This window comes from Mchenga conophoros, linkage group LG2, assembly GCF_057382185.1.
Source record: "Mchenga conophoros isolate Kocher_MC1m ecotype Shallow Benthic linkage group LG2, M_conophoros_male_GT1.1, whole genome shotgun sequence".
In the NCBI taxonomy this organism is placed as follows: domain Eukaryota; kingdom Metazoa; phylum Chordata; class Actinopteri; order Cichliformes; family Cichlidae; genus Mchenga; species Mchenga conophoros.
The window spans coordinates 9,553,042-9,580,762 of NC_140527.1; the positions used below are offsets into that span (position 1 = coordinate 9,553,042).

A 27,721-nucleotide genomic window follows, 5' to 3' on the forward strand; every position below is an offset into this window, starting at 1 on the left:
CTTAGAACGACGTCACCGTTATTAATCGGCTCCTTCATCACTCTGTTTATCAGCAGGAGAGCATCAAACTGAGGCATATCTTTTTATCCCTCTTCTGCTGCATTTTCCTGTTTCACTTCTTATTTTCCAAGATGTGATCTGTATTTTCATACATCCAATTAATATTTGTACCCTTCTATTCACAGACTTTATAAAACATGGACAAAGCCATTGTGCTGTCACACAATTGTTACCTTAGCTCACTCAAAGTGACTTAACATTAGTAACTTGGCTCGTGCCATGTTGGTTTTTTATATTCATATTTTATTACAGGTTTGTCACAAACGACCATATTTGGACCGGACAGTACAGGTACTTCCGGCTGCTTCCTTATTTTCCCCAGAGGTCGCCATGGATGGATCTGCACATCTGCTTTCCCACAGATTTTACGCCTGATGCCCTTCCTGACGCAAACCTCCCACTTATCTGGGCTTGGGACTGACACTAGGAGTACGCTGGGTTGTGACAGCCCACACAATTTTCTTTACGTTTTCTTTTAGTCCAGTTTTGTGTGACAGCTTATTGTTTTCACTAAATGCACTTTGTCTTTGCGCTTATCTCACGTAGCACAACTTTATGGTTTACAAGCTTCTGTAAGCCTGGACGATCTACCATTTATCTGTTTAAATTTTCCACTTTTCATTCCATGTTTGCAGACTTCAGCATGTTCAGCTAAAATACGGAGATCATATTTATGATTTATGTGATTTTGTTGTGAAAGAAATTATTTAAAATCAGAAGCCGTCACTCCTCAGCCTCAATCTGATTTCAGTGCCAGCCCAGATCAGCTACTCGCTTCACTTCCTGCTCGAGCAGGAGGAACCCTGAACAGATCAAGTTCAGGTAGGACTGCCGTAAAAGCGAGTCTTTTCCGAGGAAGTATCATATGTTCTCTGATCTGTCTCTAATAAATCAATCGATGATTAATTTTCCTGTTTCAGCTCGAAGGCGACAATCATGTGGTGTTCATCTGTGCTCAGATGAGCGGAGGTATAGAGGCCCTTTGGGGACAAAAAGCCGACTGAGTGTTACTACAGTTAGTGTTAGTGATGGGTCAGAGGACAGGTCCAGCTGTCTGACATCAGCAGCTCGCAGTGATGTGATTGGTCAAATGAGAAGCAGTTTCCAGCAGAGAAGCCCGTCTGCTTCAATCACAACTCGCCATCATTAAACCACCACACCACCGCGTTCCGGTACCACATTAAAAAACTGGTTCTTGTCTGCCGCTCATCATGTTTGAACTTTTTGATAGTGTTTCAGAAACTAAAGATGTTCAAAGAGTCCTCCACTTTCATGACTTCAAGCTTGCCGGATGGGTTTTAATCCACAGAGGAACTAACAGTCAGCTGCTAAACTGTACAGTAATGGTTATGTGAGATGATTGCAGCGACCCAAATCCAGGTTCAGGTCTGATGTGGACCCCCATTAGGGCACTCTGAATTACACGTTTGTACAGCTGCAGGGACACATCTGAACTCAGTGACGCTCTGCGGGACGGCGCCGAGCCGAGCAGCAGAAAACCCAACACGACAGGGCGTCGCGAACATGCACGATGTACGCTGACCCTGTCAGTCCACCTGCAGGGGAGGGGCCACAGGGCCAGCCAATCAGAATCGGCTCCTGCTGCCACCCTTCTACCCCCCTCAGCAGAGTCAGAAGAGAGTTGTGTTAATATCAGAAAACTGCGTGTGGAGTGACCGCTCGCGATCAGATGACAACCGAAAGACAAAATCCACAACAGAGAGAAAACAACACAAAGTGGAAAAAAATCAAACACGAAGAGGGAACAATTGAATAGAAAGATGCAATAACTGAATACAAAGAAACAAAAACAATCACATAAAAATAAAAAAAGGACACAAAGTGGCAAATAAATAACCCATGGAACCATAGAAAAAAAATAACACGAACAGACACAAATCACAAACATGAAGAGGCAAAAACAAGATAAAAAGAAACAAAAACCAATAAGACACAAAACCATAAAAACAAAACAGAGACAAAAACCAACTACAGAGAGCCAAAAACAACATAAACAGCCAAAAATCAAATACAAAGAGAAGAAAACCAACACGAGACAAAGACAGGACACAAAATGACAAAAAAAAACCCCTACAAATAAATAAACCAGAGACAAAAAAAACCCATGTCATACAAAACAAACCAAACCAAAACATAAGACCAAAAACAACAGAACAAAACAACAAACCCAGCATAACGAGGCAAAAAACAACCACAGACAAATAAAAACACCACAAAAACAAAGACAAAAAAAACACAAAGAGGAAGAAATCAAACAGTAAGAGGCAAAAACTGGATACAAAGAAACAAAATATCATACAGAGACAAAAAGCAACTACAAAAGAGACAAAAACAGACAAAAAGACAACGAATTAACCATGAAGAGACAAAAACCAGGACACAAACACAGACAAACAAAAACAACACAAAGTGACAAAACAAACTATAAAAACCACCAGAAAAAAACAAACAAAGGAAAAACTTTCAGTGTGTTTCGTTGTGCGGTCTTTAGCCTTAACGCCTCGATGTGAACGTTGGAGGTCTTGGCTCATTTGAAGCTTGAGAATTAGCTGATTAGCTTTCTATGCTTGCTTTAGATTTAAAACTGACATGAAAATTGTCTGTCAGATGAAAATCTGTTTTATTGGTGCTGAACAAACCGTTAAAGGTCGCTTTCCTGCAGAGAAACATTTGCATTTTCGCAGATCTGTTTCTAAGGCCTCGGGCTATGAAGTTTCCTGAGAACTGCTGAATCCTGGTTGCTGCCCTCTAACCAGGTGAGCTCACCTGGAAGGTAAGCAGGTAAACCTGCTGCAGCGTGTCATGCCGCCCCCTCATCACACCATCGCCCTCCTGACCAATAAAACTGCTTCATTTATTATCAGATTAGAGGGAATAAAGAGCAGAAACGTGCTGATGCTCAATCAACAGGGAGGAGAAGCAAGAGAGCCGGCAGGTCGGTGCAGGTAGGGAAAACAAACGCCCCCCACAGAGAGCCAAAGCTGCAAATTAACGCACAAAAGAGAGAAATTCTTTTTGTTCAGCGAGCCTGAAAACTCCTGCGGCAGAGAAAGGACTCCTAAAAACCTGCTGACCTTTGAGAGGTTCTGCAAAGACTCGCTAGCTGTTAGGTTCCTTCAGCGAGCTGATCTCAGAGATGATTTATTGACGAAGGTGGCATTCAAAAAAAGAGCCTGCCGACAGTCATGACTCACAGGTTTATGAATTACACTGTAGGGTTAGTCAAGGCATTCTCTCCAAACATTAACCTCTGGGGCTAAAAAATAAAAGCTAACGCTCCAGTTTCAAAAGCTGCAGTTCCTCTAACGTCCACTCGAGGCTCCAGCAGTTTTTTAATTTTTATACAATTATCCAACCAATATTATGGCTGCTGTTAGCTTAATTGTATGAATACGGCGTCCAAGTTGTCTGTTAACTGTTTGTGTCCTACTGTACAGTCTATAGATGAAGCTTGCTAACCAATGTAGCCAGCATTAGGTGATAACTTCAGTCCATCTTCTCCTCTAACATGGTAACCTGGGGTTAAGGAATTCATCAGGTGCGTCTCAAAAGTCTGAAAAGACCAAGTCCTATAGCTGCCATAAAATCAGCACAAGAAATGTTTAAACCTTTGCCTCCAGCTTCCTTGTTTTGCACGAGGAACTGTTCTCACAGAAATATGGAAGATGGGTGTTATGTGGCTGGTTTCCGAGGCTCTCATCTGGCCTGAAGTCTCAGTAAGTTTAACTTCTTAACACCAATCAGGGCCCAGGTGACCAGTTTTAGGGTTCTGCTGTGTTTTTACAACATTACCTTTCAAAATAAGTGCATGCATTTTGGCCTTTAGGTTCCTCTGTTAAAGGAATGGCGATAAAACCTTCACATTTAGGCACCGGCTGGCTGTTAAAAGAAAATGTTCTACTTCTTTTAAATTCTGCATTTGTTCTGTTATACAGTTTAAAAATGATAATAATGAATATTATTACTATGGTCATGTTGACACAGTAAGATTTTACTTTTCTTATCCAAAAGCTGGCAAAGTCCTTTTTTTAATCTTTGTTGCCGTGTGCAGGTTGTTAAGATTAAAACAAGAACATGTCTATAAATACACCTCGTAGCTGGAACTTTAGCCATTTAAACGCTTTGAGTTTTTATCTACATTGTGTATTTCTTATTTGTGATGACGTGATTACGGCTGATATGTCTGTTATCACTCCAAACCACACTGATGCTCAGATTAGCGAAATCAAACAAAGTCAAACTGCATCGCTAACCCTGATCTGAGCTCATCCCCACACAGTGAGGGTTGCGTTTTGCGTGTCCTACCTGAGCGGCTGGACTGCAGCACCTGCAGGGCTTGAGCCAGCTCCTTGAAGCCCTCAAGGTTTTTATCATTCTGACTGTACAGGAGGATCTTCTTGGCGTCCGAGAAAAGGCGAGAAATTCTGCAAAATAAAAGTAAAACATCAAACGTGAGCCACAAAGAAGCTCTTAGCATGCATACAAACACAGAGGGAAAGACCCGGCACATGCCAGCTTACAGTGAAAACAACAAACAGGTTAAAATGACATTTCTGTTGACACTCAAAACAGTTAAAGTGTTAGTTATTATGGAAGCAGTGACTAACTAAACTCCAGAGTTTAAGGTTTACATTCGCCTAACAAGCAAAAGATCCCCCGGTTTGATCACAGATCCAATCTGCAGCTGAAGTGACCACCTTCTGAACAAGGGATCAGCCAAAGGTAGGTTCTAGATAAAAGTAGTAGATATGTAAGGATACTACTTCAGTCCACAGGTTCAAAAGCTAACCTTCTTACACTGACTGTCTGCAGACAGAAAAGGGAGGAAGGTGTCAGCAGATGGTGCTATTTAAAATATGTGAAGTGAAACAGTGGAAAAAGGTTCAAAATTAAACTCTACAGGAAGTTTAAGTGTCACTTTAAAACAAGTAAAGGAACATGAAGTATTAAAGTGAAAAAGCTCAGATAAGTAATTTATATCGTAGCTTTAAGTCTTAAAAGTAGTTGATGTTTATGTGTCACAACATCTGAGAGTTATTGAGCTTCTGGCTCCTTAGGAGAATGGAAACGTAGCAGGAATTTGATAAGCAACCAATAAGATTAAAGCTTTGGGGCCTCAGTCACACAGGCCTAGAGACCAGCGAACCTCCAGCGACCTCTGGGTGATATTGGCTCACAAAGAAGATGTTGCACCCAAAACCTCTTTATGATCGATCTGGTCACCAGCAGATTCCCACGGTACACCACAGGTTGGATGAAAGATGCCGGTTAGTCTGCAAACGCTCGCCCACTAACCACAGAGTGGTGGTGAAAGTCAAACACATACAACACAAACCAGAAAAAAAAAACTATGTTCGCCTTCATAGTAAAAGCGACTCCTTATTGGTGAAACCAACACATTTCAAAAGGCCGCAGCTTTTACTTTGAAGGTCACTGTTCCAGTACCGCTTAACGAGCAGCTCCCGAGTGTAAACTAATAGCGAAAAAAGCGACCACAAAATCGGCTGATGTGTGTGATGTAATCAGTCATGATGAATCCTTACTGATTTTGGGTTTAGGCCATGAAAACAGCTGAAGCATCAGCTTATACACAAACACTGAGAGCAGATGACCTGCCGGTGTTGGTTAGAGGTAAAAGCAGCTGAAATCTTAAAATTCTGTTTTGTCTGTTAATGTGTGAGAGGAGGAAAGTTAAAGTGTATCAATAAAGTTTCAGAAATAAAGTCACTGACAGCCTGTTTCAGCTCTACAGACGGCATTTATGTAAGAACTGAGCTGAGATTTCACTCTATATGTAAATGTAATGAAAATGAAATGAAAGAATGTGAGGTACTATCAGAATAAAATTCATTTTACTTAAAAATGTCTGCTGATTAGTAAAAGATGAAACCACAAGCACGCTTTAGCAGTTTAATAAAGATGAGAAGTTTTTCAGAATAAAAGCCTCTTTTTTGGCCACTCACATTGAGTCGTTGAAGTTGCCGACGATGCCCGGGGACTCGCCCGGTGTCGGATGTCTGAAGCAGGGGTTGTTGGCGTTGCAGAGGATTCCCTGAAGCCAGGGCAGCGTGCCGGCTGATGGCATCGCCTTGTTTGGAAAATGACCTGCAGACAGGAAATGAAAACAGGAAGTCACAAGAAAGTCGGAAGATCTTGCAGTAAAAATGACAAGAAAGCTGTGACCAGCTCCAAACAGGCTCACAGGAGATATAGTGCACATTTTTAGGCGCCCTCTCACCTCTGCACTGTAACATGAAGAGAATAAAGCCCCTGTGTTTCCCAATGTAAGATATGCAGGTTTTAAAGCCATAGATGTGGTTTTGCCTGTGTGCTGCGGTCAGATTTAATCTGAAAGATGTTCAGGGTGTTTCTTTATCTTCCTGCTCTGATGGAACAGAGTGTTCCCACGTTCACCTGGACTCAGAGGTGTCAGATAAGCTGCAATTGGTTTATTGTCGCCCTCAGTCGAGCATCAGCGGCACCCGCTGCAGGTTGAAGCCGAGGGCAGAGGCACGAGCGGGTTCACTTTGAGAGCAAAGACCTTTATCCCCTTTCTCTCATTGAGCTTCACCGTGTCAGCTGTACGCACAGAGAAGGCGCTGATATCAGGGAACCTTTAAGACTGCCAACTGGCCTCTTTTTAATCAAAACACAGATAAGATAAAGGAGAGGCGCAGATTCACTTCACTCGACAGCAGAGTGAGGGCCACACAGGTGGAACAACAGCTTCAGGATGAGCTCAGGGGTGAAAAACTCCCACAGGCTCCAGACCAAAACACCAGAGCTTGACTTGTTAAACTGGGTGTAAAAGACACACTGCAGCTTAAATCTGTGAACTGATAATGATCATAAAACATGTTAATAAATGGCCTGTATTTGTATAGCGCTTTACTAGTCCCTAAGGACCCCAAAACGCTTTACACATCCAGTCATCCACACACACATTCACACACTGGTGATGGCAAGCTACATTGTAGCCACGAGGCTGCCGGACACTGGCACCACCGGGGCCTCTGACCACCACCTGTGTGAAGAGTCTTGCCCAAAGACACAACGACCAAGACGGTCCAAGCCAGGGCTCGAACCTGCAACCTTCCGATTACAAGGCCAACTCTTGAGCCACGAGTGCCACAGAGCAAATGATGAACTGTGTGCTGCTTAATCAATTAATAGCTCGAGCAAAAGCTCCACCCGCTCGGACCTCCCTCCTGGTGTTTGTCAGGTTCAGATTTACATTGTAAGCAGGTCCATATGCAGACTCGTGCAATTTACATTACTGCAATTGGGTCCACTTGTGCACCATGATTTCCCCACACCAGCAGCGGTCTGCCAACAATCCTCAAAAACAGGCAGGTAAACATAAACATGCGGGTTTAGGCAAATATTTTAATAAACTTATCACTTTCATCATGTCTGCTGCCCGTGACAGAGAAGTCATGTTCATACACACAGACAGGTCAGATCAAGATTTTTCCCACTGGGGCTGAAAAAGAAAAAACTAGAGGAAGAAAGAAAGCTGAGGTTATGTGGGTGTTATGGTTGGTAACCTACACTAGCTCGCTATTCAGTGAATTCAGTCTGAATCATAGCCATAAACAGCCTTTTACACACTGTAATGAAAATAGTTATACTCTAAAGATGGCGCTAGTCTAGGCACAGACAGACTAAAGGGATATCCTTCAGTCCTCCACCTGTCCCAGCAGCAGGTGGAGACTCTCTTGTCTGTGACTTGTTATGAAACAGAACTTCTGTTTCGTGCTGCCAACTCAAACATGTGGATCTACGCACTGTGGCCTGACTCTGCTGTGATAACTGCGTCACACCATCCACATCATCACGTTGTTTTCTTTGCAGTTATATTCCAGCGTGGTTACACCTCAGTCAGCTGGCTGCTTTATTTAGTAATTTCACTTATCGTGGCCCCTGAGGTGTTCAGAGTTTGCTGGAAGTTGGTAAAATAAACTCATTTGGACATATACACACACACACACACACACACACACACACACACACACACACACACACACACACATGCAGATGTACACTCATCCCCCCTCCCCCTCCAAACACCTTCGACGCTTATTCCCTTCCGATGCCGACGGTGGATCAAGGAGACCAGCGCTTATGCTGCAGGCCGGATGCACTGTCTACACTGGCTGTCTCTCACCCTTTACCCATCCCTGTTGCTTGTCATGTGTTTCTTTGGTGTATTAAGAGTTTTTTCATGTGCTCTTATGTGCAGAGGTGTTTTTTTTCTGTTCTCAAACTGATCTCCCTGTTGGAGCTCAGTCTGGGGGAGTTATTTTTTTCTCCTTATCTTTCCTCGTGTTGTGCATACTCCTCTGACCTGTCTTCCCCATGTGATGTTTTTGTGTCATGTATGTATGGTCGGGGGGTAAGATGGCGCCGCTATTGCGTGCACTAGATCGGCAGCCTTAACATGAAATTTCCCACTCGTGGGACTAATAAAGGTATCTTATCTTATTTGCTCAGGAGCACAGTTGAAATATGTTCTTCCCAAAGCGCTTCTTTATCTGGTCACAGTGCAGCAGGTGAGTTTTTCAACCACGCCTTAACTCTTAAATCACCTGTGAGACTTGGCGATGCATTCAAGTACACCCCTGAAAGGTCAGAGGTTTTGGAGTAACACGTTGGTGTACAGATGTGATGCACCTCAGTGGGAAACGTTCTCCCGTAACAACTTCACTCAAGCGTGTTAACAACTGAATTTGAGAAAGAGCTGATATTTTTTAAAAAGACAATCAAATTTCAACACTTGACGAGTTGCTTTAGGATGAAACATCCACACTTTGGTTTTACGCTTTAGATTTTAAACAGCATCTAAACTTTTTTTAGATGCTGTAAACAGAGTCAACTGAAGAGAATAATGTGGAAAAACCTTAAAAAGAAGCCACAGATGAAGGAGACTGCCCTCACATGACTGATTCAGACTCGTTAAAGGTGATGTCAACAGCCACATTCTCTTTAGAAATTAATCTTAAAAAGTAATTTTACCCTGTTGACTCAATCACATCCATTATACTTCTGATGTTTTTGGCCGTCATGGTGGACAATCGCCTGAAAGAAAAGTGGGATCTACAGCTGAAAGCAGCTCAGCAGCTCTGAATATATGCCACAAAAACAAACAGAAAAGTTTGAACTGTGTGCAGCGGAGCTGTCGTGTCACGTCAAGTCACATTAATTTGTACAGCACGTTTAGCACGCGGTGTTGACCCAAAGTGCCCACGCAGAGGGATTAACCATTATAAATTCGTCTCCATGAACATGTTCAAAGCTATGCTGGTGTGTAAAACTGGATATTAAAGGATCGAGCGGGCTCCAGCTCGTCTCTGATCCAGCGTGGCGAGTTTCAACACGTCCCTGCAGCTCACATGCTGCGTGAAGCACTGCACAACTATTCTCACACAGCACGAGAAGTGAAAGTACTTCGAGTGCCCAGAGCTTCTGCTTTCACGGGGAAAGAGGAAGACGAGCAGCTTCCTGCTCCGTCTTCATCTCCTGATGTTGACGTTTGGCCCGAGTGAGGCAGAGAGGCGCTCCTCCTCTGAGATAATCGGTGAGGAATGAAAGCGTTTCCTTTTGTTTCCTGTGAGGCAGGTTTCATTCATCCAGTAAAAAAGTATAGCCTGAAGCTTCTGATTCTTCATCTTCAGCCGCTGACACCAGATTATCTCAAGATCCCCTCAGTCATTTTAAACTTTGGCATTTTACACCCTATTTGAGTCGGTTTATGCCGACATGTGTTACATTTTAAAAGTTTAACTGCGTCGTTTTAAGGAAGGATTTCCTGAGCTTCAACAGAGCGAGATGAAAAGACGGCTGAAGAGTCAATTACAGCAAATTGCTGTTATTAACTGTGACAAATTCCCAGTAAAATCACAGATATTCCCGGTGCAGTGATGCCAGATTTAATAGTAAAAAGTTAACACTTAAAAGCATTTCTTGATCTGGACAAGTTGCTTGAATGCCTTTACGGTAAAGATTTCACGGGGGTGGAATAACAATAGGTCTCTAAGGACAGCAGTGTGGAAAAACACTGGTATATTTCCACTGATTCCACTAATTTCTCTTAAACAATTTTAGGCTGTTCTTCCTTTGTTTTTCAACTGAACTGCTCAACAAATGAGAAAAATTACTTTTTTTCCTTCAAAGTCTCAGCATGAAAACACACGACAGGAAGTCTTCTTTTTTTTCCGGAACTGCTGTAAAACAGTTTGGGGTTGGGGTCGTCCCAGATCGTGACTTTATATCTCACAGGGTTCATCCAGGTTAAAATATGACTGTTGGCTGCACAATATCGTCTGCAGCGGTGGAAGAGTTTACCGATCAGTTGATGGGAAGAACGTGAACTGATCAATCGTGAAGTCTGTGTTTTTGAGGTCTGGACTGTTATGGTAAATGGCCTGCATTTGTATAGCGCTTTTCTAGTCCATAGGACCCCAAAGTGCTTTACACTACATTCAGTCATTCACCCATTCACACACACATTCACACACTGGCGATGGCAAGCTACATTGTAGCCACAGCTGCCCTGCCCTGACAGAGGCGAGGCTGCCAGACACTGGCGCCACCGGGCCCTCTGACCACCACCAGTAGGCAAACATGGGGTTAGTTTCTTGCCCAAGGATATTTGGCATGGATGCAGCCTGGGATCGAACCACCAACCTTCTGATTAGTGGCTGACCTGCTCTGCCACCTGAGCTACAGCCACCCCAGCTACAGACGTCGGGTGACGTCAGCTTTCGCTGAGCGGACGTGTCAGTCAATGCTCAAAGTAAATGAACAAACAGATGGGTGGAAACATAATTAAGTTGCTGACATGTGACTAATAAATGGAGTTACCAGCAGATGTTCAGTTTTTCTTCATTTTCACAGCGCTCGCCGGGCGAAAAGGCCTCGCATCACACAACCATTCGCTATAGGTTTAAAGTGGACCTTCGCTACTGAGTCACCGCTTCACGTCTTCATATTTTGCTTTCAAGGAGCAAAATCCAGTTTTTCTCTGGACATTTGCTGCTTTTTCACTCATTTTCAGTCCAGTTCTTATACCTGACCATTTTTAACCATTTAGCATTAACAAATGAATCACTCAAACATAAAAATTCGCCAAACTCAAGAGATGAATCGGTGTTGAATCTACACATAACAGAAAACTTAAAAAAGACCAATTTCCATCTGCAGTTCAGTCCAGCTTCGAACACCTTTGATTCAAACTTGAGATCGTTTCCATGTGGAAGTAACCTGGAAAATGTTTTCCTGCTTTCTCTCTCTGTGAGATCACCATAACTTCCTGTCTGAGTCAGCTTCTTCTCTCCAACTTCTCCATGTCCTTCGTCATATTTCCTTTCAGGCTTGGGAAGATGTTCAAAACATCTGATTTCAAACAGCTGATTTATTTATGCAACATCGAGGTCTACGCTGAGACGGAAAAAGAAGACGCTGAAGTGAGGTTTAACCCTTTCGTGCAGTTTAGCACTCCTATCAGAGCTTTTTGATTGTCGATGGATCACTGTGGCCTTCACGACGTCTGATAATGAGCGATAAAGAGCAATAAAAAACAAGCTCCTCGTGATAAACAACACGGGGAGATTCATTTAGCACATGAAGCTTTAATTTGAAATCCTGCAGCAGTAAGCAATACTGCACTTCCTCCTGCTTCCAGGACCACTGTCAATCAATAACCTCGGGTAATGAGAAATCAATCAGTGTGAAACTGATATCAGATGTTCCTAAAGGTGCAAGGGTCTGAAGAGAGATGATAACCAGCACAAGATATTCCAGCACTCATCTGGCCGCCCCTGGACCCTCCAGGAACACCTGAAAACAGGACTCCAGCTGGACTGGGCTGGAATGTATGTGCCTACAGCCTGATCGCCCCCTGTGTGACCACCAATAACTGACACCCTCACTGCCACGCCGGAGGAGGAGACGGGGTCAGGGTGCACAAATTAAGGTAGTTCTATCCCCCCTCCATGATGATGCTGGGGTCAGAAACACGCCTATTGTGTGATTTATATAATGGTGCTGCACCTCACAGCAGGAACGTTCTAGATTTGAACCTTTGTGTTCATGTCTCTCACCTCCAGCGCGTATTTGCACCACCTGACTGGTGCTGGTCCAGTTCTGTTTTGGTTTGACAGTGTTTCTAGCAGAAGCTGTGCTCATTTTTTGTGCAAAGAAAATCACTTTCGTAGCTGAAAAACGAAGTCAACGTAGATGACGTCCAACATACGTCAAACACCGCCTGATGTTGTCACCACCATGTTTATGACATCATCATTTTTAGCCCGAAGCTCCGTGTGCTGGGTCAACCATGACAAGCATAAACTTCGCGTCACACCAAGATTTGTCTCCCAGATCAAACAGACACGATGCTGCAGGCTGATTGGATGAGGATGCTCTCCGACATCACTCTTCATCTCTTGAAACTTTGTGAAACTGGGGCAGCCGTTGCCTCAATGGATCGATCGGCTCAGGCTCTGAACCAGAGCGCCGTTTGATTAGCGTTTAAATAAAGGTTTTCAACTCACACTCATGCTGCTCGTAGGGAGGGTAGTTCAGCCGCACAGAGATGAGGATGAAGAAGATGAAGAGGGGCCAGACGATTTCCGCCAGGAGCTGGAGCTGAAACACACACAGACACACACTTTGACACGTAATCCAGCTAGAAACGGGAAACCATTAGAGAAACACAAAAAGAGTGCGTGCATGCGGTCTAAAAGCCTCCTGATTGGCTCCTTTTAAGCTTCACGTGTTTATTATCAGAAGTTATTCATAATTAATGAAAAGTCACTGATCGATCAGCAGCAGAGCACGGAGCCCAAACCAGGTTACTGATCAGGGTCGAGTGAAAATCCCCCCCAAAAAACAAAAAAACCCCACATAACTCCAGAGAGGTGACCTTAAACCCCCATCACACTGACCGCTTTGTTTCTGTGGTCAAACATAAAACAAGTCAAACAGGTGGTCTATCCAGGTAACACAAACTGAACCAGTTAAAGTCAGCTTCATCTCAGTTTGCAAACATAAAAATGTAGAAAATAAAAGTATTTTTTGTATTTCCAGCTCCTCACATGATGCTTTGCATAAAAGCATCATTAAAAAAATGTTTCTCTCTGTTATCAGACATGTTATCAAACAATCAAGCGATTGATTTATCCAGAAACTGATCAGCTAAATAACATTTAATCTAAATTGCTATACAAGTAGTTCTTTCTCCAAGGACAGGCACACACTGATAACATATACAAACAACATGGCATTTATTCCACGCTTTTAGACTTTTCTTCTGTAACCATCTGTAAAAATCCCACAAACACTTTTTCCTTCAGCTAAAGATATCGGCTGTTTCAGGAACCACATGACTGATTAATAAATCCAACATGTCAGAGCAGAAGGTGCAGTTTCTTTAAGGACAGGAAGGTAAAGGCTCATAAAAGCAGCCTAATCGACTGTTTTGTCTAGCAATATATTTCGTTCAGTCCAACATTTAAGATTTTAAGGGTCTAAAGGTTATTTATGGACCAAGTGATTGACTGAATAATGCAGAAACTGAAAAACAAAAACCTTTAAAAAGACTTTTTATGGACCAAATGACACCCTGATGAATGAAAAGTGATGTAAAGGTTGACAGGCTAAGCCCTGATGTGTGTGCGTGTGTGTGTGACTGACCGTCTGTCGTCGTCTGTAGGTGAAGTTCTTCCACAGCAGCAGACCCAGCTGTGTAGTGACAGACATTCCTGCTCCGCCTGAATAATCGTCAGCAGCTGCTCGCTCTGCATTAAAGCACAAAACAACACTGAGCTCAAAGGTGCAGGGGTCAAAGGTCACATCAGATACTGAAGCTGCTGATCTCAGTCCAAGTTATCAGCTGAAACACAGTCAGCAACTGTCCCAGTGTTTCCCATCAGAGTCATCCTCACAGGGTTCCCTCTTCATTCTTAGCGAGAGCATTTGGAAATAAAACAGGAAATATTTCACAAAGTTAAACACAAATTAATAATAAATAATAATAAACTTTATTTATAAAGCACACTTAAAAACCAAGGGTATGCCAAGGTGCTTAACAAGTAAAATAGAGTATAGGAGGAGGATAATAGAAATAGGACCAAAGCAAGTACTAAATATGCAAACAGATAACTGTCACTAATACATAGGAAAGCAACAGGTACAGAGCAAACAAGAATTTAAATGAGCATAGAAGTGCATGATATAAAATCATAAAAGAAATATTAACTAGAGGGAAAGGCAAGATTGAATAAGTGGGTTTTTAATCGTGATTTGAACAGTGCAATGGAGTCAGATGCGCGGAGGTCGAGAGGAAGGGTATTCCACAGTACCGGGGTAGCCAGAGCAAACGCACGGTCACCCCGGGACTTCAGTCGAGATCTGGGTTGGGTCAGAAGTAGTTGAGTGGCAGATCTGAGTGTTCTAGCAGGAGTATGTGGTTTGAGAAGTTCACTAAGATAACTTGGCGCTAATTTATTAATAGTTTTGAAAGTAAGGAGTAATATTTTAAATTGAATACGGTACTTTATGGGCAGCCAATGCAGGCTAGCTAGGACAGGGGTAATATGGCAAAATTTCCTGGTACCAGTCAAAAGGCGGGCTGCTGCATTTTGGACTGTTTGCAGTTTAAGAAGAAGAGAAGAGGGAAGACCATAGTACAAGGAGTTACAATAATCCAACCTGGAGGTCACAAAAGCGTGAATAAGCTTCTCCAGGTCCTCATGCAGAATATAATGCCTAGCCTTAGAGATAAGGCGCAGTTGGTGGAAGCTAGATCTCACTACAGCAGACACTTGCTTATCGAGTTTGAGCGAGCTATCCAGCAGTACACCCAAGTTACTGACATAGTCACAAGAAAAACTAGCAAAGGAACCCAGGGCAGCACAGAGTTGGGCACGAGGGATTTTACTGTTGAACACCACAATCTCAGTCTTCTTATCATTTAAAACGAGGGAATTACTCAGGAACCATTCTTTGACCTCCCGCATGCATTCTTGAAAGTAGTGCAGGGACACAGCAAGGTCGTCAGTAAGTTCAAAATAGATCTGTATGTCATCGGCATAACAGTGGAAGGCGATATTGTATTTTTCAAAGATTGCGCCTAGAGGGAGCAAATACAATGAGAAGAGAATAGGGCCTAAAACTGATCCTTGAGGCACACCACAACAGACCGGAGCGGAGGAAGAGGAGAAGGTGCCTAAGTGAACTGATAAGGATCTATCAGCGAGGTATGATTTAAACCAGTCGAGGGCAGTGCCTCTAATACCCACAGTGTGCTCAAGTCTTAGTAATAAAATGTTATGGTCTACCATATCAAAGGCCGAAGAGAGGTCCAGTAAAACTAGGACCATAGAGCGTCCAGTATCAGTGATTACAAGAATATCATTAAGAACTCTAACCAACGCTGTTTCAGTGCTAAGCAATGGCTTAAAGGCAGATTGAAATTTCTCAGCAATATTGTTCGTGTCCAAGTACGCCTGGAGCTGGGAGAGAACTAGTCTCTCCAGGATCTTGGACAAGAACGAAAGCTTAGAGATCGGTCTATAGTTTGAAAGGTCATAACAGTCAGAATTTCTTTTTTTAAGAATCGGGTGGACTACAGCATGCTTAAAGGACAAAGGAACACAGCCTGAGAGCAAGGAAAAGTTCATAAGAAATAGGATACTAGGTCCGATTACATCAAGACAGTCCTTAGCTAAACGAGATGGAAGAATGTCAAGCACAGTATTGGTGTTATTCATTTGAGCAACTAGCCGCTTAAGAGTCAAAAGTGACACAGGCTCAAACTGGTGGAAAGTTGAAATGCACTCAGGAATGGGGAGAGGATATAAAGCAGGGGGAAGGGAGGACTTAAGAGATGAGACCTTTTTTAAAAAGTGAGTTTGAAATCGCTCACAAAGACCCTGAGAATGAATTAAAGGCATGTCCGGGGAAGGGTTAACCACAGAGTTAAAAATTTTAAATAAGGTACGGGGGTTATGGTCATTGGCCAGGATGATTTTGGACAAGAAGGACGCTTTGGCCGTTTTAGCAGCACTTTGGAATTTTAAGCGGCTAGTCCGCTTAAACATTTTTAAATTATCTGAGGATTTTAATCAGAGACCTGACATGTGTATTTTTTTAAGGTGATCGAATCCTGACCCAGGAACCTTTGGAGCAAACTGCACATCTGCCGTCACATCTTTACAAACACATCAAACTGAAATCAGAACTGTGGGCGTCTCCTGGATGATCTCAGGAGAACATCGCAACCCGTTTCAGATCCAGGTATCCTTCTGGAGTCAGGATTTCATCTCCTTAGAATTATTTATAGCGTAGGTGAATCTAAGAAAATCTCCTTTTTTACCCTCTCAGCTCTCTTGTTTTCCTCCCGGGTTTACTCCACCCTCTCATCCAGATTCGGTCACTTCTGGCTATGAATCCAACGTTCAGGATTTAAAAATACACACCTGAGGGTCTCTCACACCACAAACTCCAAACCAAGGTTCACGTTTTGGTTTCATGCACTCTGGTTTGCTTTAGCTTGAGTTTGTAATCATGCAACAGCACAAAAACAACTTCACCTCGCATACCTCCACCCTGCCATCATCACCTGCATGGGCTGGGTCTCGTTTTGAACCGTGATGACTACTGCCTTCTATTATGACTTTATTAAACAGAGAGCACATCCATCTTGTTGCCTGCCTGTAGGCGTTACTTTATCCCACTTTGTATAACATCAAACCATCATTCAGTAAAAACTTGATCCCTTCCTCGTATTTTGACTTTTTTTCAGGTCTGGATCTGCAAACAGCCTCCCACACACTAATTAGCAGAAAAGGTAGAGAACTCAAGGAAGGTCTAATACCGAGAAGCTGCAAATAAATATGTTTCTGCATCTTCAAACACATGCCAAGTGATTTTGTTTCTCTTTGCGAGTTTTTTGCTGTAACTGCAATTGGTCTGAAAGTCTGAACCAAGCAAAACACTCCTGCACGCTAATAACAATCTGAGCACCTGTGATTTAAATCCAGCGTGTAAGCACTCAAACGCCTCAAAGTGCACGTGAAAATCTACACCATAAAGCTTGAAACAAAAGCTTTATCTCTTCCTTTACTGCGGCATGAATACGCACTTAGATACGATATGCGGTATTTAAGGTCAGACATTTCAATAAATAAGAGATGTCAACTAAAGCTCCAGTCAGCAATATTCACCCATGTGACATCAGCCCCTGTTTCTGAGAACTTCTCGTGGGCCACTGGTGGTTTTCTTTACAAAAAAGCAGAACACGCACAATGTAGGGCAACACGCAGATGCAATGCTCTCTAGTTCTGTATTTTATTTTGTATTGATTTTAATCATTCAGCTCCCACATACTGGTGTGGACACCGAGAGCTGCAGAGCCTAAGGATGTCCACGCCGAGCCCCACCCTCACCGTCTGATAACAAACTTCATGTCACCCTGCAGACTCTCGGATGCAGAAACAGTAAAACTTGATAAGAAAATAAGAAAGCGAGCTGGTTTTACACGTGCGCTACAATAACCTGAGAGTGAGCCACAGGTGTCGCTCTTTAACCTGCAGGTCTCGGGTTTAAAGTCTGGGTGGTGTGAGAGGTCATCATGCGTCCTGTCGCCGGGTTTAGGCAGCTCAGGTGTTACTTGTGGTGTTAATGAGATTCAGGACATGGTAACAGAACAGGACCCTAAGAAGGGGACCAGGAATTAGGGACTAGGTGACTCTCACAGTCTGTTTTAATGGGTAATAACCCTTACAGTCAAAAACGCCCAGAATCCATCCCTGTGTATAGCAGAAACCCCGACAATGACTTTTCTTCATCTTTAAATTTTTTTATTTGAATTATATTTCGAGGAAGATCCTTTTGAAGGAATTTTAGTTATTATTCACCTCTGGCTCTAGTGTGTCTTTATCCTGTCTTCCTCCCCTCACCGCCAACCGGTCGCAGCAGATGGATGCCCCTACCCAAGCCTGAAAAGGGAGTTTTTCGTTGCGTCTTGTCTCATCACAAAGCAGGCACTAAAGATGGAGTCTAAAACGAATCGATGTACGCTCTCTGGACATCTACCTGCTGCATCACCGCAGGGATCAGCTGGACGTCAACTGGGAGCTGCAGCTTTCAGGCATGATTAATCTGATCTGAGCAAACACATGTGAAGAGCTGCAGTGCATGCTTAAGAAGTGATGAGTGCTGAGCGTTTAAGCTGGAACTGATCTTCTCCTATCACCGCTGGCATTTATATTCATGCCTGTCACCTGTATGTTAGGATCACGTCTTTAATCTAAACTGCTGAGCTCGATTTCTTCTCTTTCTTTTGTGCCGTGCAAATTATCAGCTGTGTTGTTTAAGTTTCTTCCGTCCTTTGCCATCGGGGCAGCTCCTCAGGCACGTCTCTGAAATAAGACTTAGCGTTACTTATCCTGGGCGTAGTCTTTAGTTTTGAAAGTTACAACTAATCTGCCTTAATCTTTGAGCAAAGTCGAGAATAGTCTGAGCCGCCCGTGGTTTTAAATAAAGTTTTCACTGATCTGAAAGTAGTTTAAGCAGCAGTGGAGAGTTTAATCAGCACTGGCCTGACTGATCAATGTGATTGGGCAAAAAGGAAGGAGACCACATGGACACACACACACCTTTACTCACACTGATCAATGAGCTGCAGCTCCGCCTCTAACACACACACACACACACTTGTTTCTTGTGGCGTGCCCATGATTAAATCAGAAGGTCAGAAACGGCCTACGGCACAACAGCTGCTTCATCTATAGAAAACTTTATCGATAAAGCTCGATCAGGTAAATCTGCAACTCCACATTTCACCTCTAAAACGCCACACTGTCATCGTCAAAGTCTGAACAAATCAATGCAGTTACTGATTAAGGGAAATGATTCGAATCCAATCATCAGTGATAACACTCCCAGACTGAGGATTTAATGTCTGTGGGTTCTAATAGACAGCGTGACACACACTGAGGAAATATGACTGCAGCCTGACTTGGCATCATCTACAACACATAAAAACTGAGCTTCTCTTCACAGACTTTCTAAAAGCAGATTCTGCTGCTGGTTTCAGCTCATCAGATTTTACTCCCCTGGGACTGTGAAGGAGGCTGTGTGGCGTAAAAAAAAAAGCTGAGTAAATATGAACATTTCACACGCACTCACATGTGGAGGTTCAGGAATAAACATTTCCGGGCAGATAAAACATGTCAGAAGCTTTGATCTGCAGTTCGATACCGCTTTAGGAGTTTGATTCATAAAACCTCAACTACGGCTGCTGCAGCGTCCCCAGCGGTACGATCACAAACTGCACATTCTGTTTCACAACTCGCTTTAAAACTTTATTAAAAATCCAAATAACCCCCGCTAAATGTATTAAAATGCACTTTGAAAGCAAGAGTTTATTCTGTTTTTTAAAGAGTTTGACGTAAACCGGGTTCACACCCCGATGTCCTCCTCCTCTTTACTGTCTCACTTTTTGTTCTTTGGAGTTTATTTTGGAGCCTCTTCTATGCTTTTTATTCAGTCCGAGAACCTAAAGCGAACTTTTCCCTTTCCCCCTGAGAAAAAAAAAGGTGAAGCGTTTAAACCAAGTCCGCAGTTAAACCGGATTAAAGAGCAGAAGCAGAGGGGAGAACATGAAAGAGGGGGACAGGAGGAGAGAAGCGAAGTGATCTCACCTGTGTGGCTAGCAGTCAGTTGCTCGGTCCGGGACTCACTGTCTTGTCCTCTGCCTTCACTCAGCAGCATCTGCTCCTCACGGAGCAGCAGCCGCCGGACAAAACTCACCGGAGTAAAGCCTCAATAGTCACAACACACTTCCGCCTAGCACCTTCAAAATAAAACCCGACCGCCATGGAGGAAATGAACTACAAGAATGTTCAAGGTTCTTTATTCGTCACATGCATAGTTATACAAGTATAACAAACAGTGAAATGAAACCTGACACGTTCCTCGACTTGTGCAAAAGGGGGGAGGAAGAACATTATATATAATATATACATTAAGTGAATGTGCAGCAGCAGCATGTAGCAAGCAGGTGAATTCTGTACATTAAGTGAATTAAATAAGAATAGACAATCTGAACATTTTACAAAATAGACAATATTTAAAATTAAAGGAATTCGAAATGTACATTGCGCCAGTGGGTTTAGAGTGTCTAGAAGAGAGTCCTGTCTCAGTCACTTATGGATGATGTGAGAGGGCGTGTGTGTGTGTGTGTGTGTGGGGGGGGGGGGGTGAGAGGGCGTGTGTGTGTTTGGGGGGGGGGGGGGGGGGGGGGCTTGGGGATAGAAGCTCCTCTTGAGTCTCTCTGTCCTTGCCCGGATGCCAGGATGGGACGGGTCCTTCAGTATCTGCGCTGCTCTAGTCCGGCATCTCCTGTTGTAGGTGTCCTGAAGCGAGGGGAGAGCAATCCTGTAGCATCGCTCTGCTGTACGGATCACTCTCTGAAGAGCTGTTTGGTCCTTCACACAGCTGTTCTCAAACCAGGATGTGATGTTCTGTGTGAGGATGCTCTCCACAGCACCTGTATAGAAAATCCTGAGGATCTTTGGAGAGACCCTGAACTTCCTCAGTTGTCGTAGGTGATACAGGCGCTGCCTAGCCTTTTTGGTCTGGACCTGAATGTGGGCAGCCCATGTCAGGTCTGAGGAGATGTGGACACCGAGATACTTGAAGGACTGCACCCTCTCCACTGGAGCTCCATTGATGATAATGGGCTTGTAGTCTCTGTGCTGACCCCTTCTGAAGTCCACCACCAGCTCCTTGGTCTTGCTGACGTTCAGCTGGAGGTGGTTGTCCTGGCACCACGATGCCAGATTCTTCACTTCATCCATGTAGGCCGCCTCATCGTTGTTGGAGATGGCACCCAACACCACTGTGTCGTCAGCAAACTTCACAATGGTGTTGGAGCCGTGGGTGGCCACACAGTCTGAAGTGTAGAGGGAGTAGAGCAGTGGCGAGAGGACACATCCCTGTGCTGCTCCTGTGTTGATGGTGATGCTGTTAGAGACGCATCTACCCACCCTCACCACCTGAGTTCTGCCAGTGAGGAAGTCCAACACCCGTACTGGTGGAAGTTTTACAAACCGGTGTGTGATTTTGTACTTGTTTATGTTTTGGAAATAATTAATGAAAAATTTATTCAACCAGGATAACAACAAAAAACACAAAACAAGCAAATGTCAAAGCTGAGCAACCCTAAAACAACAGAAAAGTCCGTGAAAGCAGTCATTGATGTAATTGCCTCCAGATCTAATCAAAGCAAATCTACTTAAATTCATCTACATAGACCGGATCTTTCAGGTTTATTGATTTTTGCTGCTGACTTCAGGTGGAGGGTAGTGAGCATGTCAGTGCTCTTTATCCAGCTGCACTACACTCTAAAGAGCACATTTTAAGGGTGCCTTTTTTAAATATTTATCTTATCACATTCTATTTTTAGATAATATAGTTTAAATATTGTATATTGTGTATCATATTTTATATAATATTTAACATATTTATTCTTTAAAAGTGACAATTCATTCGTGTATTTTAAAGTGAAACAATATTTATATTTCAATTTCATTTCTGCTTTTTACCAGAGATATTTTGTGGGGGTTTTTACCCTGTCATAAGGAACTAATAAAATTAATTAAATAATACATTTTTAGTGTGGACCAATAGATAAAAAGCTAACAAATAGGCTACCTGATTTAAATTTATGAAATATAATACCTTTATTTTATTTTATAAGATTTTATGCAATCTTATTAATTAAGGAAAAAAAAAATAAGACTCTTGATATTGTATGACTGCAGTACAATTATAAGTTAGGTAAATTGGTAACAACCGGTCAAGTACAGGCAAAGAATAAAAATAAAAGACAGAAACAACCAAAATATAAAAACTTTAGTATTATAAAATAACTTTCTATTAGTTCTGTGAGTATTTTGTTCAAGAAGTGCTTTTGTTTTAACGGGTCCGATGAAAATTTAAAAATTTAAAGTTAAACCTGTTAAAAAGCATGAAAAGAAAATCGTTTTTATATCGCTTTTGTATTTTATATTGCTTTTATATGCTTTTATTGTGGTATCAACGCTTCCGGTCATTCTGAGAGTCCATTGATGGAGCGCTCACTTTGCGGGGTTTCTATCGGTCACCAGCAGCTGGATTCACTGTTTCACAATAAAAGACGGCCCAGCTGATATTTCACAATAAGAGAGTTTCCGCTGTGATTCATGTGAAATGAGAACACTGAAGACGCAACGTACTAGATCTTTATTTATTTAGTGATCTTTAACCTGACATACACATTGCTTACTCCATTTTGTAGTTTCTTTATTTTGTTATCTTGTTTGTTTGTTTTTTAAGTCTGGAACTGTGTGAATGTATTCACTGATTAGAGCTCACTGATTGCTGAAACATTTATTCTGTTACTAAGTTGATGTTAGTTTTACTGACCCAGCCTTCACTGAAGTACCTAAGGGGTATTTAGAATTTTAATTCATTACACGTTAATGTGGTTTGCCCTTTTAATGTATTTTAAGTTGCTTGCCCATTTTACTTGGTATTTATTTTGTTTTACTACATTTTACACTAAGTAGTGATAAGGTGGTGATCCATGGAGGGTGTCTGGCCTCTCTGGGAGAGATGAGGAGGAAGGTAGGGGGTTGGTCATATTGGAGAAACTCAGAGCAGAACTGCTAGTCCTCGACAACAAAGGGAGCCAGCTGAGGTGGTCCAAGGACCTGACTAGACACATTAAATTGATGGATGACTCACTGGTAGGACGTACTCAGAAAATAAAATGAATCTCAGACAATAAAAGAAATCCTGATATTCTCACGCAGGAGTCTAGATTTCTTTAGATAATTCAGGAAAATGTTTATTTTTAACTTTATGGTTTCTATTAATCAAAAATGAAACTCAACTTATCAAGATTGTGAGATGCACTGTTGGATGGTGAAAGATATACTCTTCCTCAATTCCTGTGAGTACATCTTTGACCATCTTATAATGCTGTGATTGCAACCATTCCCCAACTCTCTGTGAATGGTACTTAAATGTTTGCAAATGTATTGTTTATAAGTTTGGACAAGCCTGCTGAGACCGAAGAAGTTACCTGGATGACACATTTCTCCCACAGAATCAACTTTTTGTGATTTGATTTTCTTACCTGGGTGATTAACAATGAATCAGAATGTTCCAAACACTAAACCACAAACTAGTAAAACACTCACACACACTGTATGACTTTTGTATAAGTAGGTGAGAGTGGAGCCATTTCATTGGTGTTTGTACAGTGACATCACAGCTTGATTGCTGACCCAGAGGCCTGGCTCCAGATGATCACACAGCTGGATACATGCGATATAATCATGCATCTGAGCTGTTGTGCCACAGAAACACAATCCCTTCAACTGTCACCCTAAAAATCTTCTGCCGTATACACTCAGTGTTCACACAGACCTGTCACAGAGAAAGAGCTGCCCCTCAGAGTTATTATTTTTGAAAAATCTCTTTAATGTACAGAGAATTTAAAAAACTTTAGCATCTATTAGGTATTTGGCACTAATATTCACTGATATGATGATGTACAGACTTTACTGACTTTAATAAAAGCGGACATTGTCCCTCAGGACTTCCAGACAATACTTGGCATAGATATACTATACAGGTATACTATGCCGGCCACTCGGCATTTTCAGGAGCTTCCTTGTCTTGATGTCAGTGGCTTCTATCTCCTCCTTTGAGCAGCTTATTATTCCAGCAAGGTACCTGATCACCGGTAGGGTGTAGGTTTTGATTGCCCTGATCTTGTTCTTCCCATTCAGCTGACTTTTCAGGACTTGCCTGACCCTCTGCAGGTATTTTGTGGTTGCAGCTTTCCTTGCCTATTCATGGTTTCCATTTGCTTGTGGGATTCCAAGGTGCTTGTAGCTGTCCCTGATATTGCTGATACTGCCTTCTGGTAGTGCGATGCCCTCAGGTCTGACTACCTTAACTCTATTGGTTACCATCCGACTACACTTCTTCAGTCCGAATGACATTCCAGTCTCATTGCTGTATATCCTTGTGGTGTGGATTAGCGAATTGAGGTCTCGTTCACTCCTCGCATACAGCTTGGTGTCATCCATGTAGAGGAGGTGGCTGATGCTGAATTCCATCTGTATCTGGTGTCACGGACTCAAGCTCCGGGGACTCGGGGTCCGTGAGCAGCGTGGACTACTGTTATAATTATTGCTGTTATTTTGTGATGTGTGTGTTGTCTGCACTGCTGCTGTTCTTGTGATTCCCCATCCTTGTATGTATAGGCAAGTGGGTGTGTCTGTGAATGTGGCTGAGTACTGGGTTTCATGTAGGCCTGGTGGGCGTATCCTGTCTAGAGGATGGCCACACCTGAAGCAGATGATCACAAACCCTGAAGCTAATGAAGTGTCGTTGGAGAGCTTCTTAAGGCTGTGGCTGAGCGCTCCTCGGCATGGGATTGTTGTGTGAGACTCCACGTTAGTGTCGATAAATGTCAAGTTCAGCGAGTGCATGCCTGCGGTAGTCGAGTGTCCTGACAAGTTGCCTCTTTGTTATTTTCTCCAGGAAGGTGCAGGGAAGACAAGAGCAGCGAGCACGGGGTGTGGGGACACACAGGAGCGGAAGAGCACGGACTTGTGGGTGAAGACACGACACGGAAGTCAAGGGGAAAACACGGGGATCTATTCTGTGAACTATTTGCACCACTGTAAATAAACGCACTACCTTCATCATTAAGTCCTGCATCTTGGGTCCTCATTCCTCTCATCCCCACGGTCTGCCACACAGACCGTAACATCTGGTATCCATAGCCAGTCTTTTCAATAATCTCATTGAGGGGTTCTGGCCTATGTAGAAGAGCAGTGGGCACAGGACATCTCCTTGGTAGATTCCGCAGTTAATGGTGATTTTTGCTATTTGCTTGAAGTTAGCCTCTAGTGTTGTTTTCCACATTCCCGCTGAGTTCTGTTTTGGGTGCTTAACTACATGTTATTAGGATACACTCATGTGAAAAAGAAAGTTTTCACTGGAAAGAGTAGAGTCCTGTGAAAATTGTATGTACATTTGTGTTTCTTTCAGTACCTCCTTTGTTTCTGTGTTTATACCTTGGTCCCTTCTGTTTCCTGGTTTCTTTCATCTCAGGTATTAGTAGTTATGTTCTATTGTTTGGCTATTTCCTGTTTTATTTTAAAGTTATTCCCTGATTGTGTTCACCTATATGTTCAGTTAAATAACTGAACTAATATAAAGACATTCATACAGATATTTTTTGTGTTCTCATTTTTGCTTAGCTTTTATCCATTCAATAATATTTTTTAAATGTATTTTCCTCTAAGCTGCTCTATTTGACATCCCTTTTATGAGATTTTCATGATTTTTCCTTTGCGCCACCCATTCTGTGTTGTCACTGTGTATTCTGCATATTTTTCTGTATACTTGTTGTCTGGAAAGCACCTTGAGTAAACTCCTGATTGTTTCTAAGTGTGCAACAGAAATAAATGACCTGAATTCAAGTCTGGGCCACAGAAGACCACTGCTGTACCTGAGCTCTTTTGTGGGTAATTACAAAAGGGTACTTATCACCATGACAGCACAGCTGCACAAATGACAACCAGCTGTGAGAGTTTACTTCCAGCTGCTGCCCCCAGGAAGCATTAAAAGATGTTTGTTTGAACTTTAGCAGACATTAAAGCACACTTTTAATAGATTTTAGCTGACATAAGATTTCAGAAAGCCTGTAATAACCTGGTTGTCTATAACTGTGAAATAAAGTAAAAGCTTGGAAAGTTTAAATTTGTTGTCTTGTTGCGTTTTTCCCGACGATGATGAAGCATCTGCTGTGTCACACTGCCCTCTGCTGCACCAGAGTGAAACTGCACCCATCACATCAGTTATAAATACGCAAGGTTTCTTTGTTGAACATGTTGGATGATCCTGTTAATAAACTTCTGTTCAATTCAGTAAAAGTTTATTTATACAGTACCAAATCACAACAGCAGTTGCCGCAATGTGCTTTCTATTTTAAGGTAAAGACCCTATAGTAATACAAAGACAACAGAGAAAAACACAACAATCATGTCCCCATATAAGCAAGCACTTTGGTGAAAGTGGGAAGGAAAAACTCCCTTTCAATAGGAAAAAGCCTCAAGCAGAACCAATCTCAGGGAAGGGCGGCCATCTGCTCCCCGACTGGTAGGGGTGAAGGGAGGATGCTGTGGAAGAGAGCCAGAGATTAATAATAAGTAATGATTAAATGCAGAGAGGTGTATAAACACATATGAGTGAAGAAGAAACACTCAGTGGATCATGGGAATCCATCAGCAGTCTACACCTATTGCAGCATAACTAAGGGAGGATTCAGGGTCACCTGACCCAGCACTAACTATATGCTTTAGCAAAAAGGAAAATTTGAAGCCTAATCTTGAAAGTAGTGTCTGTTTCCTGAATCCAAACCGGAAGCTGGTTCCATAGAAGAGGGGCCTGAAAACCGAAGGTTCTCCCTCCCATTCTACTTTTAAACACTGTACTGTTTCTGTACTGTGATGAGCTTTGAAACCCAACTGAAACTCTTCAAATAAGCACTATAACAACAACATTTAATAACAGTGCTAATCTTATGGATAAATATCAAGTCTAGCCAATACCAAGAACTATTATTATTTCCCTACTCAAGAAATTTTATACAATTTCTTGTTTAATAAAGCTGCAGCCTGTGCAGACTTAATTCCAGACTGTTAAGCATGCCTCATGGACATGCTCATGGACCTCATGGAACTCAAACAGCAATCAAATGATTACTTTTTTATTTTTTGTTTTTTTGTTTTTTTGTATTCTGAATTACATTTACCAATAAAGTGTGAAAGTCTGAAATAAAAACAACAAAACAATAAATCACTTACAAACAAAAAGTCTTCCTCATACCACTCTTGGATATTCGTTTCCCAACAGCTGTAATAACATTTTTAGTGCTTAAAAATGAAAAGAAAGCATCATTTTTCAAATCCAGAATTTCAATCTGCTGAAACTTTACAAAGGTACAACGCTCAGTGTCTCTGTGGTTTAATAAGATCAGCCATTCTCTCTGAGGCAATACCCAAGTGTTCTCAAGCAAGTGGCAAAAAGCTCATTATGATCCCTGTCTCGTGATATCCATCCCTCCATCCATCCATCTTCTTCCACTCTGGGGCCAGGTCGCGGGGCAGCAGCCTAAGCAGAGAAGCCCAGACTTCCCTCTCCCCGTCCACCTCCTCCAGCTTGTCCAGGGCCAGCTGAGAGATATAATCTCTCCAGCTTGTCCCGGGCCAACCCTGGGTCCCCCTCCCTGATTCTATATGATTCAATATGTATTAACTAATGGAGTTTTTTCCCTTTTGTTTATTTATTGTTATTTTCTTTCTTTGTTTGATTTTGAAAGTAAAACCAGAATAAATGTAAATGAAATGCAAACATGGCCTATTAGCAGCTCTTTTATTCTGCTTGGATTTGTGACTAAGGTTGTTTCACCTTGTCAGACCATGTTATTCCTCCTTTCCCTTGATAAATGCATTAAACACAGAAGTGGCTGAACACTGCTGTGTCTCCATCAGAGTCGGACTGGACA

The 27,721-nt window shown here is 42.4% G+C and overlaps 1 protein-coding gene across 2 annotated transcripts in view; it reads right to left on the reverse strand.

Annotated features, from left to right (window-relative positions):
• Positions 1 to 19,915, reverse strand: part of abca1b (ATP-binding cassette, sub-family A (ABC1), member 1B) — a 41,656-nt gene extending 21,741 nt beyond the window's left edge. For both annotated transcript variants that reach the window (XM_085285684.1, XM_085285676.1), the window contains exons 1-5: positions 19,788 to 19,915; positions 13,774 to 13,877; positions 12,633 to 12,726; positions 6,045 to 6,186; positions 4,387 to 4,505 (exon numbers count right to left, since the gene is read on the reverse strand). In XM_085285684.1, coding sequence (XP_085141810.1) covers positions 4,387 to 4,505; positions 6,045 to 6,186; positions 12,633 to 12,726; positions 13,774 to 13,877; positions 19,788 to 19,857 — 529 coding nt within the window. In that variant the 5' untranslated portion in view covers positions 19,858 to 19,915. The remainder of the gene's footprint in view (positions 1 to 4,386; positions 4,506 to 6,044; positions 6,187 to 12,632; positions 12,727 to 13,773; positions 13,878 to 19,787) is intronic.
• Positions 19,916 to 27,721: the final 7,806 nt, after the last annotated feature.